This window comes from Coturnix japonica, chromosome 5 (assembly GCF_054131305.1).
Source record: "Coturnix japonica strain WE chromosome 5, WE-NBRP24, whole genome shotgun sequence".
Taxonomy (NCBI): domain Eukaryota; kingdom Metazoa; phylum Chordata; class Aves; order Galliformes; family Phasianidae; genus Coturnix; species Coturnix japonica.
The window spans coordinates 51,560,338-51,576,112 of record NC_140667.1 but is presented as its reverse complement, the minus strand read 5'-3'; the positions used below and the strand labels follow the sequence as shown (position 1 = coordinate 51,576,112).

Below are 15,775 nucleotides of genomic sequence, written 5' to 3'. Positions count from 1 at the left end.
TTTTCAAACCTTGCATAAGCCGTTTACCTCTGCTTTTTCTAGGGCCTTACAACCACTCTTTAGTGTCAGAGAGGATTACGCTCCTGCTGCAGTAATCTGTGAGTTGCTGACAGGTGCTGGGGCTGACCTGTGGGTAATCTTGGATTCTGTGTTAGGGGTCACAAGCACCTGAAATTGCTTGTTTCCGTTTACCCAGCATTGGTGTCATCCAACACCTTAACAATACCGGCCTAGAACAAGTGAAGGAAGCTATCTGTTTAAATAACGAAGTCAGTAATTTAACACTGAGGAATGTAGATCCTGGAATGTTTTAATTAAAATGAGTTTGCAATAAGTAGATCCTGTCATCTCTGGGGTTTAGGAACAATTCTTCCTGCACAGGTGGTTTGCTTTTAAACCCTTTTTGTCTCAGCTCTTCTGCATGAGAATGAGGAGGACTGGGGGAGATCAGCTTCCCATGCAGATAGTGTCAGAAGCACTGGTTAGAGGTTGCTGCCTTTTATGTTTATTGCCCTTATCTCTTTTCTCATGGGGTGCTTTCAGGGGATCATCCCTCAGGCGATGCTGTTTCCAGCACTGTCCCTGTTACCCTGATCCATTATATGGATTTGCTCTCTGTGTGGCTCTGCTGACAGTTGCTGAGGCACAGAGCCTGCCTGTGCTGTTCCAAAAATAGTGAGACACGAGAGCGTGTCTTCCTGAAACAAGCGTCCTTCAGAAGTAATAGCTAGCAGCGTGCTGGTGAGGTCAGTAAGGATTCCAGGGCTGCTAATGGAAGCCGTGGTACCTTTCTTAGAGGGCAGCCTGCTGACCGGCGTGCAGTTTTCTGTCCCCTTTGCAAGTCGTGTGCTGATATTGTGCTCAGCACAGAAGGGAAGGAGTTCTCTTCTGGTTCCTGGCAGGGTCAGTGCAGGCATTGGGTCACAGGTGTTTGGGGGCAGATAAGGTTGTGAGCACCTCCTGTTCATGTTCAAGCTAATGTGTGTCAGTGCCTTGACACAGGCCTTGGAGCTGCCAGTGGGAGATGGGGAGATGGAGAGGACTCTCTGATGTTGTTTGAAGGTTGCTGAGAGGGAGGCTCTTGGGAGCAGAGAGGAGAGCTCTGATCATCTTCCAGGCTCCAAACTCCCAGCCTTCCCCTTGGCTTATCAGGAAGATACAACTTGCTGTGTGCACATACCCAACAGGCAGGCTTGCTGCTGGGATGTTTTTCTATGGGCTTGCCGATCCTTTTCCCCTTTTCTTAAGCATGGAGACTGGTGTTAGCCTCAGGCTACCACATCGGAAGGGTTAGTATGTGTTTGTGTTTCATTGCTGCCAGCCTAAATCAAATGAAGAAGGTGATGGGAACATCCTGTTCCTAGGCCTGGTGTTCTGCAAAAGCCTTTGTATGGCCTAGCATGCTTTTTGTTCACCAACACTGGCAAGAAAGGGAAGCATCCTGCTGGGGGCTGCAGAGCCTTTGTGAAGTCAGGCTTGGGGGAGCTTGTGCTTTATCTGGGGCTTTGGAGAGACAGGTCAGTGACTCCATCACTCCCTTGGCAGCCTGTGCCACTGCATTGCCACTCTTTCAGAGAAGAATTTTTTCCTATTATCCAACCTGAACCCCCTCTGGCTCAACTTAAGGGCATTACCTCTTGTCCTCTTGTGGAGAAGTTTCCTCTCTCCACCCTTGTGTTCTCACTGTACAGCCTGGGTGCAGGGTCACCTCGACCACTGTTTCATGACCGCCACATGGACAGTCTGCTTCTGTTTCTCAGTCTGACTGTCTGATGTAACATGGGATCAAGCCAGATCTGTGAAAACTGGTTTTGTAGGCGTCCACCAAAAACCCGTGATGTCTTTAGTAGCACAACAGTCTGACTTGTTGGTAAAACAGATGCGTCAGACTATTAGAGAAGTTCAGCTGTATCTCTGGTGAGCACTATCACACCTCTGGTGGTCTCACTGCAGGAGGTTGGGTAGTTTTTATTTGTAGGCAGAGCAGTTTTGGCTTCAGAAGGTGAAACAAGATCAGACTGACATTTCTGACTTTGTCTGTGAACTTTGCTGGGTGTCCACACTTACACTGCACACTGAGGTGATATGAGCTGAAGTGAAAATATGACCTGAAGTGTTAGATCCCATCATCTTCACACTGCTGCAGTCACTTTCCTGCCCTGGGCACTGGAGGGACTTTGGCTACCTGCATTTCCATGAGGCTGAGAAAAAGTCTCTTACAGCAGTGGCTTATGAGAGATAACTGTACCTGTTAGGCAAAACGGTCAAGTTTAGAACAAGGGTAGCCAGAGGACGTTTTGTTGCATATATTTACTGTGGTTAACCGTAAATAATATTTTCCTTTCGCTTTAAAATCTAAAAAGTTGCAGAACAAACAGAGTTGAAATGAAACCGACTTCCAATCAGCCTGAATGACCAAGTGATGGTTAGTGCTGAGAAAGGATTAAATAAGAAGCAGCTGTCAGTGCTCAGAGATGAGTTAACTAGCTGAGGCTGAACCCAGCAGTGCTTTTGGTTTAGCTCTCTTTGAACCTGTATTGCTTTCTAGGCAGCATTGGGTGGATTCATGAAGCCCTTACTTTGCCACTCTGATTTTCCTGCAGACCTTTAGGTGAACTTTCAGAGGTCTCTGGCTTTCCCCACGTGCAGTCTGAAGCCAGCAGGCGTTGCAAATAGTATTTCTGGAAAACAGGCCAGAGCTGTCTCAAGCTGATCGATCCAAATTGGAAGCAGCAATTCCAGCAGCTTGCTCTGAACTGTAAAAATGATAATCTCTGTAAAGCTGCTCTCTTCTGAGACATCACAATAGCAGCAGCTATAGCTGGGGGGGTGCAGATGTCCTATGAATTTCTGGCTAATGAGTGATGTCTGTAGCTTGGTATGTTCTCACTCCTTGTTCCTGGGTTTATTCCTCCTTAAGTTCAGCCAGCCCTTTGATCCTTTAGGTGGGAAGCAGTGTTTGTGTACTTCTCAGTGCTGTTTAATGAGATCTGGAGGGTTAGATTTGATTCCTTCCTTCATTCTTCTTGCACTGTGTTCTACATTTAGGATGTCTTACTTGAATGCCCAAGATAGCTTTTTTTTTTCCGTTTTTGCATTGGGATTCTGTAAGGATTTTTGGCATGAGCTGGTTGATGTCGTGCCTGTGATTTTGGACTTTTTGTTGCTAACAAAACAGATGCAAATACAGTGATTTAATATCATCCTCTTGAATATATGTTGAGTAAAAGATTTTGGTAGCAAAATGAGCTAATCCTAGTGTGAATTAGACCATCTTGAGGTGAGATGGGGAGGAAGTCTGTGCATGTGGTTCACCTGCATTTCCCAAAGGCTGTGTTTTCCCAAAGAAATGATTGTGTTTGACTGCACGTTACAAAACCTCTCCAGCCTGCGAGCTTGTTACTTCAGCCCAGCAGTAAGAAAAGACAGACAGAAACATGGAAGATGAAGTGAGATTGTTTGGGAGCATGTGGGAGCCCATGGCTACCATCTGCTTGCCCTGGGTTGTGACAGTCACACAGCTCTTCTGGAATGAGCTCAGCATTAATGCTGGGCTGCGTGCACATGCGTGCACAAGGCAGCCTTTACCCCCAGGGACTCCAGAGAGTTTATTTATGCTAATACAAGAGCCAATTTGCTATTCTCTAGGCGATGTTTCTGTGCCTGGCTGCTGCTGCATAAGGGAAGCCAGTGTTGTGCCTACTGTCAGCAGCATAAAATAGCAGAGTGTGGTCATGAGCGGTAACTGCCCCATTGCCCAGCTGTGATAGTGATGCAAGAGCCAGAAATGAGGGATGTGATCTGTTCTTCTCAGAAGTGCATTTACTTGCTCATCAAGCTGAGAGGAAATGCAGCTTCCCCTGCTTTGCTGTCTGAACTGTCACTTCACCCCTTTCTGGCTGATAGAGACGATAAAACCTAATGAGAGGAAGAGACCTTCCTTTTCTCAGCCCTACAGATGTGGTGGGCACACACTGATCCCAACAGCCCTGAGGCTGTATGGTGCTGCCTGCTTCCTTGCTGTGGTTTGATTTCTCCTTGGTGTAAGCAGTTTTTAGGGCTGGCATGTACATGGGGAGCTGCTGAAGCACAGGGAAAAAATGGCTGATGGAGCAGCAGAGGTCAGCCAGCAGACTGCTGCAGAGCCTGCACTGTCTGTATGGGGTGTTGGGCCATGGCAGTGGGTGCTGGTGGCAGTCATCACTGTGACCGTGTTTAGAAAGCGTAAGTGATGCATCCAGATAATTCCAGCTGAGCAGACACGAAATGGAGATTTTTCTTCTCTTCTGCTTAATGTAGTCACTCTGCTATGAAATCAAAAGACCAAAGCTTTGCCAAGCATAAATCAGCATCTTTGCTCCATTGCAGCTGAGTGCTGCTTGGATATTGCCTGGAAATTCGGGGCTGAGCTCAGCTACTTCAGCTGAAGTTTGGGTAATAGGAAAGACTTCTCTAAAAGAGCAGTGATACGTTGGCACAGCTGCTCAGGGAGTGGTGGAGTCACCATCCCTGGCAGTGTTCAGGATCTGAGATGTGGCACTGAGGGACATGGCTTAGTGGGCAGTATTGGTGGTAGAGGTATGGTTGAATCAGGTGATCGTAGAGGTCTTTTCCAACCTTCATGATTCTATGATTCAGCTCTTTTGCCCATCCCTCATACTGTACCCATTCTGATGACATCTGTGATCCAGGTTTATTGGTTGTGTTACACCTACGAAAATAAACATTGGGAAACAGACCTGCTTATTATTCCTCCTCCAGGTCCCATGCTCAGGAGTGCATTGACCCAGATAATGGTCACTTGTCCTTCTGGTGGAGCTGGAAGCGTGGCTTCCCAAAGGCCAGTCCTGAGCATGTCCTGCTTATTTGCACGCTCCTGGCAAGATCTGGGCAGATTGCTTTGTGTGGGGGTTGTTGGCCACAAAGGGAGAAAGGGAACATTGGGAACACTGAGGGAGCCTGCCAGCTCTAGTTATTATCGTGTAATAATTTGCTTACAAGCTCCCTGAGCTCTGCTACTCGTTTTGGAAGCATTAAACTTTTGCTGTGGAGCAGTGACACAGCTGTGTCTGTAGGAAGATAATTTTGAAAGCCTGCTTTCTGCTCTGCAGAGCTTATATTGTCAAAACAGTGAAAAATGACTGTTTTCTTGGGGAAACCCTTTGGCTTCAGTGAACTCAGATCAAGTCCAAAGCTGATTTTCTAAGGAGTTCTGTGCATGAGTTACTTTGAAAAGGATGAAATGCAAGCTTAGCAGAAATCCACTGCCAGACTTTTTTTCTCTTCTCTTTTTTTATGGAGGACTTCACCATTGCTCTAAACCACATTTGACCAGCACTCCATCTCCTTTAGGCTGCCCTGGATGACAGCTGTCAGCAAAAGAGCAGTGTGAAATTCCTCCTGGGTTGTGTCCTTGTCCTGCAGGGAAGCAGCATGGGCAGAAGCAGTGCTGGGGGAGCTCTGCTGCTGAGGGATGAACAGAACTCCTCCAGGCCCACTTTGCTGGCTCTGGCACAGAGCTGTGTTGTCTTCTCTGATGTTTGCACATAGGAATACATCTCTTCCCCTTCTCTTCCTTCCACACCCCATAAATTGGGGTAGTGATGCTGCCCTCTTGCATTTGTTTAATGTGGAAGGAGGTAATGGTCTCACCCTAGCTGAATTCAGTGGTCTTTGGCATGACACCAATTCTGTGTGGCTTATCATAGAATCATAGAATGGCCTGGGCTGAAAAAGACCACAATGATCATCCAGTTTCAGTCCCCCTGCTATGTGCAGGGCTGCCAACCACCAGACCAGGCTGCCCAGAGCCATATCCAGCCTGGCCTTGAATGGTTCTTAACTGGAAGTGGGTAGAAACCAGCCATTGTGCTGGCCCTTTTTTTGGGGCAGAGAAAAGATCTTAATAAAATTACAATAAGGTCTTAATATAATCTGGATTTTATTAAAATTCCTGTGGTGATAGCAATCTTAAATAAGAAGAAAGTTACAAGGATTCAAAACAGCTTCCAAATAGATCTAGGGGAGACAAAGGGCTACACCAGTGTTTGGGCTGGAATTTGTTTGAGGGTAGCTGGTATCTGGCTTGGTATTAGGGCATGCATTGTGTGTTCTTTAGATGGCCCCAGCATAGCAGACTCACATTTAAACAAATCTAGAAACCCAACTGGTTGTCTCTTAGTGAACTCTAGCTTTAAGCCAGCCTTAGGGACTTACCCGATTCCATGGGCTGTATTTATGCTCGCTTCAAATGTTTATTTTGTTTACTGTAACAATTGCTCTGTGGCTTTATTCACCTCCATCCCAGTACAGAAAGGCTGCAATGTGATTTCCTCATGCGACTGCCGCTGCTGTGAAAGCTTTAGCGTCACTGTTTCCTGTTGACTCGAATGCTCTTTCTTACTTTGCCAATATCAAGAAGAGATTGCAAATCAGGGAAAGCTTGTGAGCAATGCAAAACCAAAAACAGTCATGAGGATTTCAGCGCTGAGCCCTGGCAAAAACGCTCCAGTTTTTTCTTACCCCTGATTTGCACTGAGAAGACCCCCAGGGAGGAGCTCACAGCTCCAGCTGGCAATTGGGGTTGGACCTGAGAGAGGAGCTGCAGCCTCCTGGTGTAAAGCAAAGCTCACCTGAGCCTCCTCTCACCTGTGTGCAGAGCAGCACCTGCACTCAGGAAAGACAGGGAGAGCCAGCTCAAATTTGCAAGCATCTGAACTGCCTGCTATTTTAGGCTTTCCCTTCCCTGACCCCCCTTTCAAGCTACTCTTTCTTTGCATGCTGCAAATTGCCTTTATTTATTCCATAAAATACCACTGTTTATTTTACTTCTCAACAGTTGCTGGAAAAGGAGTTGCTCTTTGTAGCTTGGCAGGCTGGTGATCTCATTTAGGAGTGAAAACGGCAGCCCTTGCTTGGTCCTTAAATCCATGATCCCACAAGTGATGATCTTGCTGGCATTTGTTGCCAGGTTTGCAGGAGGCCAATACACACGTGCTGTGTTATGAAGAAGCTGTAATGCTCATCTTGCTGTTTTCTTCAGCAGCCATGGAGGGCTTCTGTATTAGAAAGCTGTAAACTTGAGCTGGACACTACACAAATAAATAAACACATGAAAATTTGGGTAGTCAAAACAGGAGCACTTCATTAACTGAGTAGTGGATTATTCATGCTTGGCCTATGAAATGAAATCACAGCTGGAGAAGATTCATAGAATGGCTTAGTTTGGAAGGGGTCTTAAAGCCCATGGGCTGGTTACCCCTCCCCCAAGACCCCCAGGTCAGGCTGCCCATGTTACATCCATGGCCTTGGGCACCTTCAGGGATGGGGTACCCACAGCTCTGTGGAGCAGAGCTCTCTGTGTAAAGCATTTGCTTCTAACATCCAGCCTAAATCTCCCCTTTTAGTTTCAAGCCATTCCCCCTTGTCCTATCACTTAGCTTTAGTTAGCACACTTGTGGGCACGATGTAACCTGTGCAGTGATACTCATTCATGTCTACTGCATATTCCCATGTAAATAATGATGTAAATGTTGTGACATAATGTTTCAGTGCTTACTGGAATGTCTTAAGAAGAAAGGAGGAGCTTTCTTTAAGCATTGCAGATCATAGAAGTGCATCCAGAAGTCTGAGATGGGCCATGGAGCTCTGCCTGCACTAGAGAAGCAGAGAGAAAGGGTTAACTTTGTCTCCCTGAAGCTTGCCTTTAGGAGAGAGTAGAACATACCTGTTCCTAACTGTGTGCATGCTTATACAAGCACACATATTACTTATGTAAACACACACATCCCTTGTCAGGTTGCTGGTAAATTAAATTACTTCCTGTAGAGGATCTGGTAAGAGGGTTTTTTTTCTTTCCAATTGCAGTGAATGTGGTGTGGCTTTACAGATCGGATGTGAGCTGAAGATCCAGTGTTGGTGCTCTGTTTGCAGTGTGTGCTGCTTTAGCTAGACTGCTGCCATAATGAAGCCAGCCCTAAGCTGGCTAAACACACACTAAAGTGCTGTTGTCTGTATGGACTGGAAAGAGCAGTCAGCATATGGCCATGGTACTGCATGCACTGTTAGATTGCTGGGTGTGCACCTACCTAAGCCTTGCTGCTTCCCAAAGGAGCACAGAAGAACCAAACCCGGGATGGTGGTGAGAAGCAAGCTGCCTTCTTCCACCATGAGGCATTTGCTCATAGATGGAGAGGACTGAAGGGTTTCCTGGTTGCTTTTCTGTGTACATCTCAGGATGTTAATGCCTTTAATCTTGTCATTGCAAGGTGGCTGGCTGCCAGAATGTGGAGAATAACAATTCTCATCCTCTTAAATTTAGAGAGGGTTTAAAAGCCAGCTTGCAGATGATTAACATCAGAGCTGGGAACGGGCTGGTGAGGAGACAAGGTCACATAGTACCACTGCAGGGCTGGCTGGCTTCACATGAGATGTCTTCCTGCTCTAATTGTTCCAGTTACCCTGGGTAAAACTGGAACAATTAGTGCTAAATGTCCTGAGACACCCACCAGGGAAATGCTGAAACGGTCTGAAACAATCCTAGGGTTTAGTTCTGTGGCAAATCATTGTGTATCCATTCTCTCAATTACGTGAGCACCCCATTGGCACACACTGAGCCCTCACCCAGACTGTTGAACTTGCAGTTTAAGCAAGTGTCTCCCTATCTGCAGACTTCTGCAAAATCCACAACGAGGCTAAAATAGGAACTTCAAAGACCAGCAGCTGTGGTTAATGGGCTGAGCTTTATTGAGCTGCTCGTTTTGCTGCCCAGTTGAGACTTTGTTTTATGCTTTGTCCTTATCAGTTCCTTCATCACACAGAGATCTTTAGGTTAATCAGAGCTGTCAGGAAGGCTAAAATATGGAGGCCAAAAAGGCAGTTTCCATGCAGTGGATGGCAGGAAATCCCTTTCTCTAAGGCAATGTGTGTTCCCTAGAAATAGTGTTGGGATGCCTTAGAGGCAGCGTTGTTATTGGTGTTCAGAGGGATGGTGCTGCTGTGGCAGTGCTGCATTCTGGTTATGCGCTTTGAACTACAACACATTTATCCCTAGAAAGTTTCAGTGGGTCAGGAGGGAATGACTTTTAGCTGTTATCTGACTGCTGGGCTCATAAAGTGCTGCTGAAGGGGTATCCCACTGCTGGAACCAGTTCAGCAAACCCCCTGTATCAGCACCTGCTGATATGCCCGATCCCCATGTGAACATGAATTCATTTCTGGGGGCAAAACTTGAGGAGGTGTGGGGGGGAGAGCGCATGGCAAGGAGGCATTAACAGATCTTCCTGACATTGGCTTAGTTCTTCCCCTTCCCCCAGTGGTGGCTTTTTCCCTCAGCATCTCATAGGGTGCTCAGTCTGTTTATGTTCGGGTGATGATAGTTAGAATTTTCTAAGCCTGATGGAGGATATGATTAATGCTGTTCATGTCTGTTGTGTTTGCGTGTGTGAAGGATCGCCTGTTCTTTGTGATGGAGTTCGTAAATGGCGGGGACTTGATGTTCCATATTCAGAAGTCGCGTCGCTTCGATGAAGATCGGGCCCGGTTCTATGCTGCAGAAATTATTTCAGCCCTTATGTTTCTCCATGAAAGAGGCATCATTTATCGGTGAGCTCTCCATTCATTCATTCATTCATTCATTCATTCATTCATTCATTCATTCATTCATTCTCTTTGTCTGAACCCCATGGCTGAGATGATAGCTTGAGTTTTCTGCTTGAGTGAATAACTGTCTCTTGCTGCCCACCAGGAACAAGTTGTCAGCTGGGATAACAACACCTCTGCTTTCCCATTGGAAAATACCTGAGGTGCACCCAGCTTCCAGAAAGGATTGAAATTCCTGCTTGCTGTATTGTCTGCAGGGAGGGTGTTCCTATGATGTGTGTGCAGACACAAAGAAAACAGGTTTGCCTTCCAAGCCATGGGGTGTTTGTATTGGTGTCAATTCACATGGCTCTGCAGGTCTGGCTGCCCATTTGCTCAGAGCTGGTCCTCATCTGCACACCCCAGAGTCTGTGCTTTTGGCTGTGGGACATTGCTGCTGGATGACCAGAGCCCCAAAGCTAAGGGACCTGTCCTGCTGATGAGGAGCACGTTCCAAACTGATGGCAAATGGGGAAGCGTTCGGTGAAACCCTTTAGATTTTCAGGGAGGTAAAGAAAAGGAGCTTTGCCACTGTATGCCTTGTTATTTAAAGGCAAATTGGTGTTCATTATACCTAAGCCATTTTATTTGCCTGTGTTAAGTGTGAGCCTGTGCTTAAATCCTATGAATCTGACATGCCTGTCTGGTGCTGTTCAGCTCAGTTACTGAATATCTTTTCATTCCAACCTCAGTCCTACAGGGGGAGATTCTTCTTCCTGCCTGTGTCTGTGTTTGACATGGTTGCATTTGTGCTAGGGTCAGAGCAGCATTGCCTCCCTGCATCAACCTCCGCTCCCTAGTCTCAAAGCTGTTCTCAGGAAGCCATTTCCCATACGTAGCTCTCTTGTTTTATCCTCTCCCAGGACCCAAGGGGGCACTTTGGTTAAATCTTTTCCTTTCTCTATTGCTAAAGTGCTCACTATCAGTTCAAGCATCAAGGCATGGGGCAGGCAGTGTGGATCAGACAGCTGGTCTGCTCTGTGGCCTCCCTGACCTTGATGACCATTCAATCAATCAGCATCCCCTGAGAGTGCTGTTCTGGGGTGGCAAAGGACACTCTAGCGAGGAGATGTCAGTAGTGAAACAGTCTAGTTTAAGAGTTTTCCATAACCCTTGGCATCCTCTTGCTCATAGCATTGGAAAGGAGGAACAGTCAGTTGTTTCATTTGGATTCTGTTACCTGGGTTCCATCAGCAGAACATGCATATTTGGGTATGGTTTGTTGTGGCCTTGCTCAATCCTACTTGTGGCATGTCAGAACAGTGAAGGATTGGTTAAAGCTGTACAGCTGTAACCCACATATGGGACCAATTCCAATGCGAGTCAGTCTCAGTCAGAAGCCCTTCAAGACTGTGGGTTGGGCCAAGTGCTATTTGGTTTGGGGTTTTGCGTAGTTTAGCTCAGGTGATGCTGTTTAGTGTTTAGCAGTGCGTTCTGCCATGTCAGATAAACCCAGGTTTTGATACATTAAAATCTGAATAGCTGAGAGCTGAACTGGCCCAAGGGGTTGTGCAGAAGGCGCTTTGCTATAGTGGGATTATAGGATAAATCAAGTAAGGCAACTTCTCTTTCTCCTCCTGGCTTGAGCTCCATAAAAAACAGATGGTCAGATGAAGACAGAGAATATTAAATTATTTTAAAGTATGAAATCATGTGATACATATGGCACAGTAAAACAGAGAAGGAATATCATCTTAATATTCTCCAGGGCCCGGGAGTATGAAAATTACTAGTGATATATACCATACATACTGAGCTTCTAAAACATGGTGATTGTCTGCGTGGAATAGCAAATCTGCTTATTCTACAGCTGGATTTCGGTCTAATTCTTCCTTTGTGAATAATGCCAGCTGCTGAAGAGAGATGCTGCCAGATAATTAGGCAAATGATATTATCCCTAAAATAGTGACATCCAATACTTGTCAGTCATTCAGCAGCATAACTGTGTCTAACGTAATGCCACTATGCTTCCAGCTTGTACTGTACCCCAGCCCACTGCCTGTCACAGGGCAGAAGTAATCAATCCCTCTGGGTTTTGGCACTCTTCAAGTGCTGCTGTAAGTCATGATAGAAACAGGAGGAGTAATTGAAAAGCTGCTTGAACAACTGCATGGGCTTTGATCTTGTGAAACTGGTTGGGCCACGAAGTCAGGTAGCTTCAGCTGCATGGGGTGGATGAAGGGGGGTGGGGAGGGCTCTTTATTTTTATTAGCCAGGGAGATTCCATTCTGGAAGGTATAAGGGGAGGGAACTGCTGGTCATAGTTGTGATTGCTGATGTTGGGTCACAAACTTGGGCTTTGAAAGGTGTGTGAAATTGGCTCCAGAAGGGAGCCTGCAGACGGGAAGGGAAGGAAATACTTGGAGGAAAATCACCATGTTTCTATAAGAGGGTTTGATGATGTTTTTTTCCTGAATCTGAGAGCTTTCTTAGGAAGCTGAGAGGAATGGGGAGAGAGACCAGAAAAACCTGACCAGAAGGTGTTTTGCCAGAAGCCGTTCAATGAGCCTCTTCATTTTGGGTTCCCAGGCTCAGTGGAGTAAGTCTCTGGCCCAAAATACGCTGTGTCATATGTTTTCCTTCTGGGCTAACCATCAATATAACAATACAGTATTTCCCCACTCCCTTCAAGATTAAGCAACTCAGGAGGCAGCCTGCATTTACTAACACTGTGACTGTACGGGACCATCAAGCTTTTGCAACACATCCTGCCAAAAGCTGGGTCTTCTCTGCCTTGAAATGCCAGAGAGCTTTGGGAGTGAGCCCTGAAAGTTCATTGATAAGCAGCCAAAACGTGTCACTTTGGCTCTGCGTCTGCTGAGTTCTGGCCACGTGTACAAGATTGGAAATAGCTGTCGTGCAGTATTTCTGCGTCGCTGCTGTGAGCCCATGAGAACAGGCAGGCAGCATTGGTTAGGTGGGACTTTTTAAGGTCAGAATCAGCCTGATGCTGGAAAGGTGCTCTCATAGGATGACTTTTATGATGTAACTGAAATTTTCAGTGGTTGCCTCTCACTTTGTTAAAAGTTTGCTTTTTGTTAATAAGCTCCGGCCAGAATAGAAGTGCTATAAATGTATGTGAGCATATTTGTGTGCGGGTGTTTTTTCTTTCTTTAAGTGAGCTTTTACTTTCACAGATATTCTTTTTCTTTTCCTTCTCACTTGCAGCATGGCAAAGAAGAGGTGACTTTCTGGCCTTAGAGAGGAAACATGCCTGGCTCGCCTTAAGCAGAGGTTTAGCTGTCATCTCAGCTGTGCCTATTTATAGTTGCTTCCTGGAAACACAATGTTAACAAGTATAGCATGGCCCTATATCCTATCATGCAAGGAATAGAGCTGGAACAAATGCAGCCATGAAAACGAGCTTTTCAGCATATCAAATCATAGCATATTGCACACCCTTAGGCACAGAGGGGTGGGACAAGGACATGCTTAGGATCAGCTCATGCTCAGTGTTGCCAGGAAAAGGTTAGGCAGTAATGAAAGCTATCGTAGATAAAATCTTTGCTCACAGGGCACGCTTCTTGCACTGCTTCTTTATTTAATGATGCGTCTAAAGAAAAACCAGCATGCTGGGCCCTATTGCAGGTTGGTGGGCTTGTTTGTGATTTTTATGTGAAGATTGTGTGCCTTATTTACCTTGAGGCAGCTCTTCCTGGCTTCCACTTTCCAGTTCAGCAGTTCCCAGGCTGTAGGAAGCATGCTGTGGCTTCTGTGCATGCCGGGAACAAAACAAAACAGCATTCAGCCCAAGCAGTGTGAGACTGCGCAGTGGCTTACACAGTGCAGATGAACTTGTCCACATATAGTCTTTTCAAAACAAAGAGATAGTGAGCAATTATAAGGGTTTATTTTAAAAGCAGAGCATTTCCTTCCAGGTGTTGTTAATGTGAGAATGTCTGATCTGTCCTTCTGCCCTCAGATTCAAACCATTGCATGGGTTGGCGTGCAGCTTTGCTGGTGGCTGTGATTGCCTTCCCATGAAGTGACCCTCAGTGAAGGCATCATGCCTGCATACTAAAGAGATATGCAAGTGGTATCTTAAACAGGATGGAGGTTGATGAAACAGCTGCTTTTCAGAATGTCTCTGCTACCTGTGGAGGTGATGCAGGATGCAGTACATGGTGAGGTGCCTGAACTAGCCTCGGGCTAGTAGTTTTATGGAACCAGAAGCAGTGTCACTGCACATCAGGGCTGGTTTTGCCAGGGCACAGTATGGGGCTGTGTAGCCCAGCTCATCACAGCACAGTGGCAGGTGTGTCGCTAAGGGTGTATACAAACCAGGTTATTAAAAGCCAGAAAAGCACAGGGCTGGAAAGCTTGGAAAAAGGGCTGCTTGTTGCACAGATGAAAACCCTTCTTATATTCTGAGGACTCATTCTGATTAGCCCACTCCTATGCCATTATGACTGCCTGATTTTTATTGTGACTGGCCCGTGGCCGTATGTTGGTCTGCTTGTGCTGTGTCACAGTCTGAGTGTGGGATGATATGCACCAAGTCCCTGTGCTCTGCTGTGCCATCAGCACCGAGATAAAGGCAGCAGAGTGTTACATAAGCCCTGTGACTTGACCATGCTTAATAGAGCCCCATCAGGTCTGCAGCTGTATGTCTCAGGACTGGTGGCTTTTATAGGCACTGTGGTTTTTTGCAACAGGTTAATTCCCAGCCAATTCAAACAGTAAGACTGTGACATTTGGAGAGAGGTTTACATAAGCCTTTTAAGGAGAAAACAGTATTGCTGGAATGGCTTTTATGAACTGAAACAACACTAAAGTTTCTTTCAGCAAAATCAATTAAAAATTACATGCTGAAAACAGGAGCTGAATGCCTTTCCTAATTACACAGAGCCACTGTTAACAGAGCAGCTCTTATTAGCGTGCTGTTTGCTTTTTCCATGGGTCAAGACATTGTAGACATAGGATCTCTCGTGTTCTCTCTCTGTTTCTTTATTTTACAACTGGTGATGTTGTTTATTCTCATCTCACGTTGCCCCTTTTCACGTCTGGAGTTGGATCTGGTTTCCCCTGAAGTCGAGAGATTCTCCCCAGGGATGTGAATGGGCAGGTGGGCTGTTTGCTGCTGATAGCACTGCCCTGCAAGGCAAACTGCCTGGTGGGAGGTAAGCAAGGGGGATTGGTTACTGCTGCCTTGCTTAGGTGTTATGCGTGACTTTGTTTTCTTAACAAACACAGGTGAATCTGTGGTTTTGTGAGCTGTTACTTAAGCTGGACAGCTGTTCTGAAAGCTCTCGTGTGAGCCTGCAAAAGTGTGGTGCACCTGTAGGTAGGCTTTGCTGTGCTCAATGCCTGCCCACTCTGGTTTGGCATAAGGGATGCACTCCCTGCTGCTTTGAGACCTCTGCTGATGGAGCTTGAAGGACTTGGTGCTTTCCTGAACTGGGGCTGAGAAGGCTGCAGCAGATACATGTAAGCAGGACAAGAAAAGGATCTGCTGTGTTATGAGAGCAGCAGAAAGAATGTGGTGTGGTGTAAACTGATTTTATGGTGAACAAGTAAAGCAAATCAGCTAAAAGCTGCAAATTGGCACAGAATGGCATACCAGCAGCCCGGTCCCTGCAGCAGCTACTTAATGCTGGGGGGAGAACTTGGTGCTGGAATACTTGGAAGTGGTTCATTTAGCTTTAAAAAATATGAAGGAATGTCTGTCAGGGTGGGGAGCGTGGTAATGTCTGCAGCTATCCTATGTGACAGTCAGCAGCTTCTGTACGGTGGTTTGTGCTTATGGGTGGTATCTCTTCTATATGATTTCCCACCAAACTGTGCTTGTGACACACTTGCAAGCTGAGCTCCTGCCTGTGCTGTTTGAAGTGTTGTTTCTGTGCACTTGATCTGAGATAAAACACAGCCTCTCACAGCTCCATGTCACATTGAATCAGTCAGTGTGAAGACAGCACGGTCCTGATTTACAGCTGTGCTTACAGAGAGCAGTCCTGCTTTGAGATCCACAGATCAGATCTCTGTGCCCCATTGACTCCACTGTGTATAGTCTGTGAACTTTAATGCAACTTTCCACATGACTAAGGGCTAATGAATAGCCTACAGAAGTTTTTGGCTCTGCTAGTGTCTACTTTTCCTTTATGCTTATTTAAAGGGATTGATTTGAAACCTGCAAACT

The 15,775-nt window shown here is 46.1% G+C and overlaps 1 protein-coding gene and 2 long non-coding RNA genes across 6 annotated transcripts in view; 2 read left to right on the top strand and 1 right to left on the bottom strand.

Moving 5' to 3' along the window:
• PRKCH (protein kinase C eta) overlaps window positions 1–15,775 on the top strand; it is a 97,989-nt gene that overhangs the window by 48,977 nt on the left and 33,237 nt on the right. For 2 of the 3 annotated variants that reach the window (XM_015865797.3, XM_015865796.3), the window contains exon 11: window positions 9,449–9,603. The exons of the other annotated variant lie outside the window; for it this stretch is intronic. In XM_015865797.3, coding sequence (XP_015721283.2) covers window positions 9,449–9,603 — 155 coding nt within the window. The remainder of the gene's footprint in view (window positions 1–9,448; window positions 9,604–15,775) is intronic. 3 annotated transcript variants of the gene reach the window in all.
• LOC146760821 (uncharacterized) lies at window positions 3,158–14,468 on the bottom strand. Its single transcript, XR_014946823.1, has 3 exons — window positions 13,279–14,468; window positions 7,559–7,656; window positions 3,158–7,091 (listed from the first exon to the last, which is right to left on the bottom strand). It is a non-coding gene; the product is annotated as an uncharacterized LOC146760821 (long non-coding RNA).
• Window positions 11,197–14,664, top strand: LOC146760820 (uncharacterized). 2 transcript variants are annotated; one of them, XR_014946825.1, is made up of 3 exons: window positions 11,197–11,791; window positions 12,073–12,178; window positions 14,649–14,664. It is a non-coding gene; the product is annotated as an uncharacterized LOC146760820 (long non-coding RNA). The 2 variants fall into 2 exon arrangements; XR_014946824.1 differs by lacking the exon at window positions 14,649–14,664 and adding an exon at window positions 12,808–13,292 and having other exon boundaries at window positions 11,201–11,791.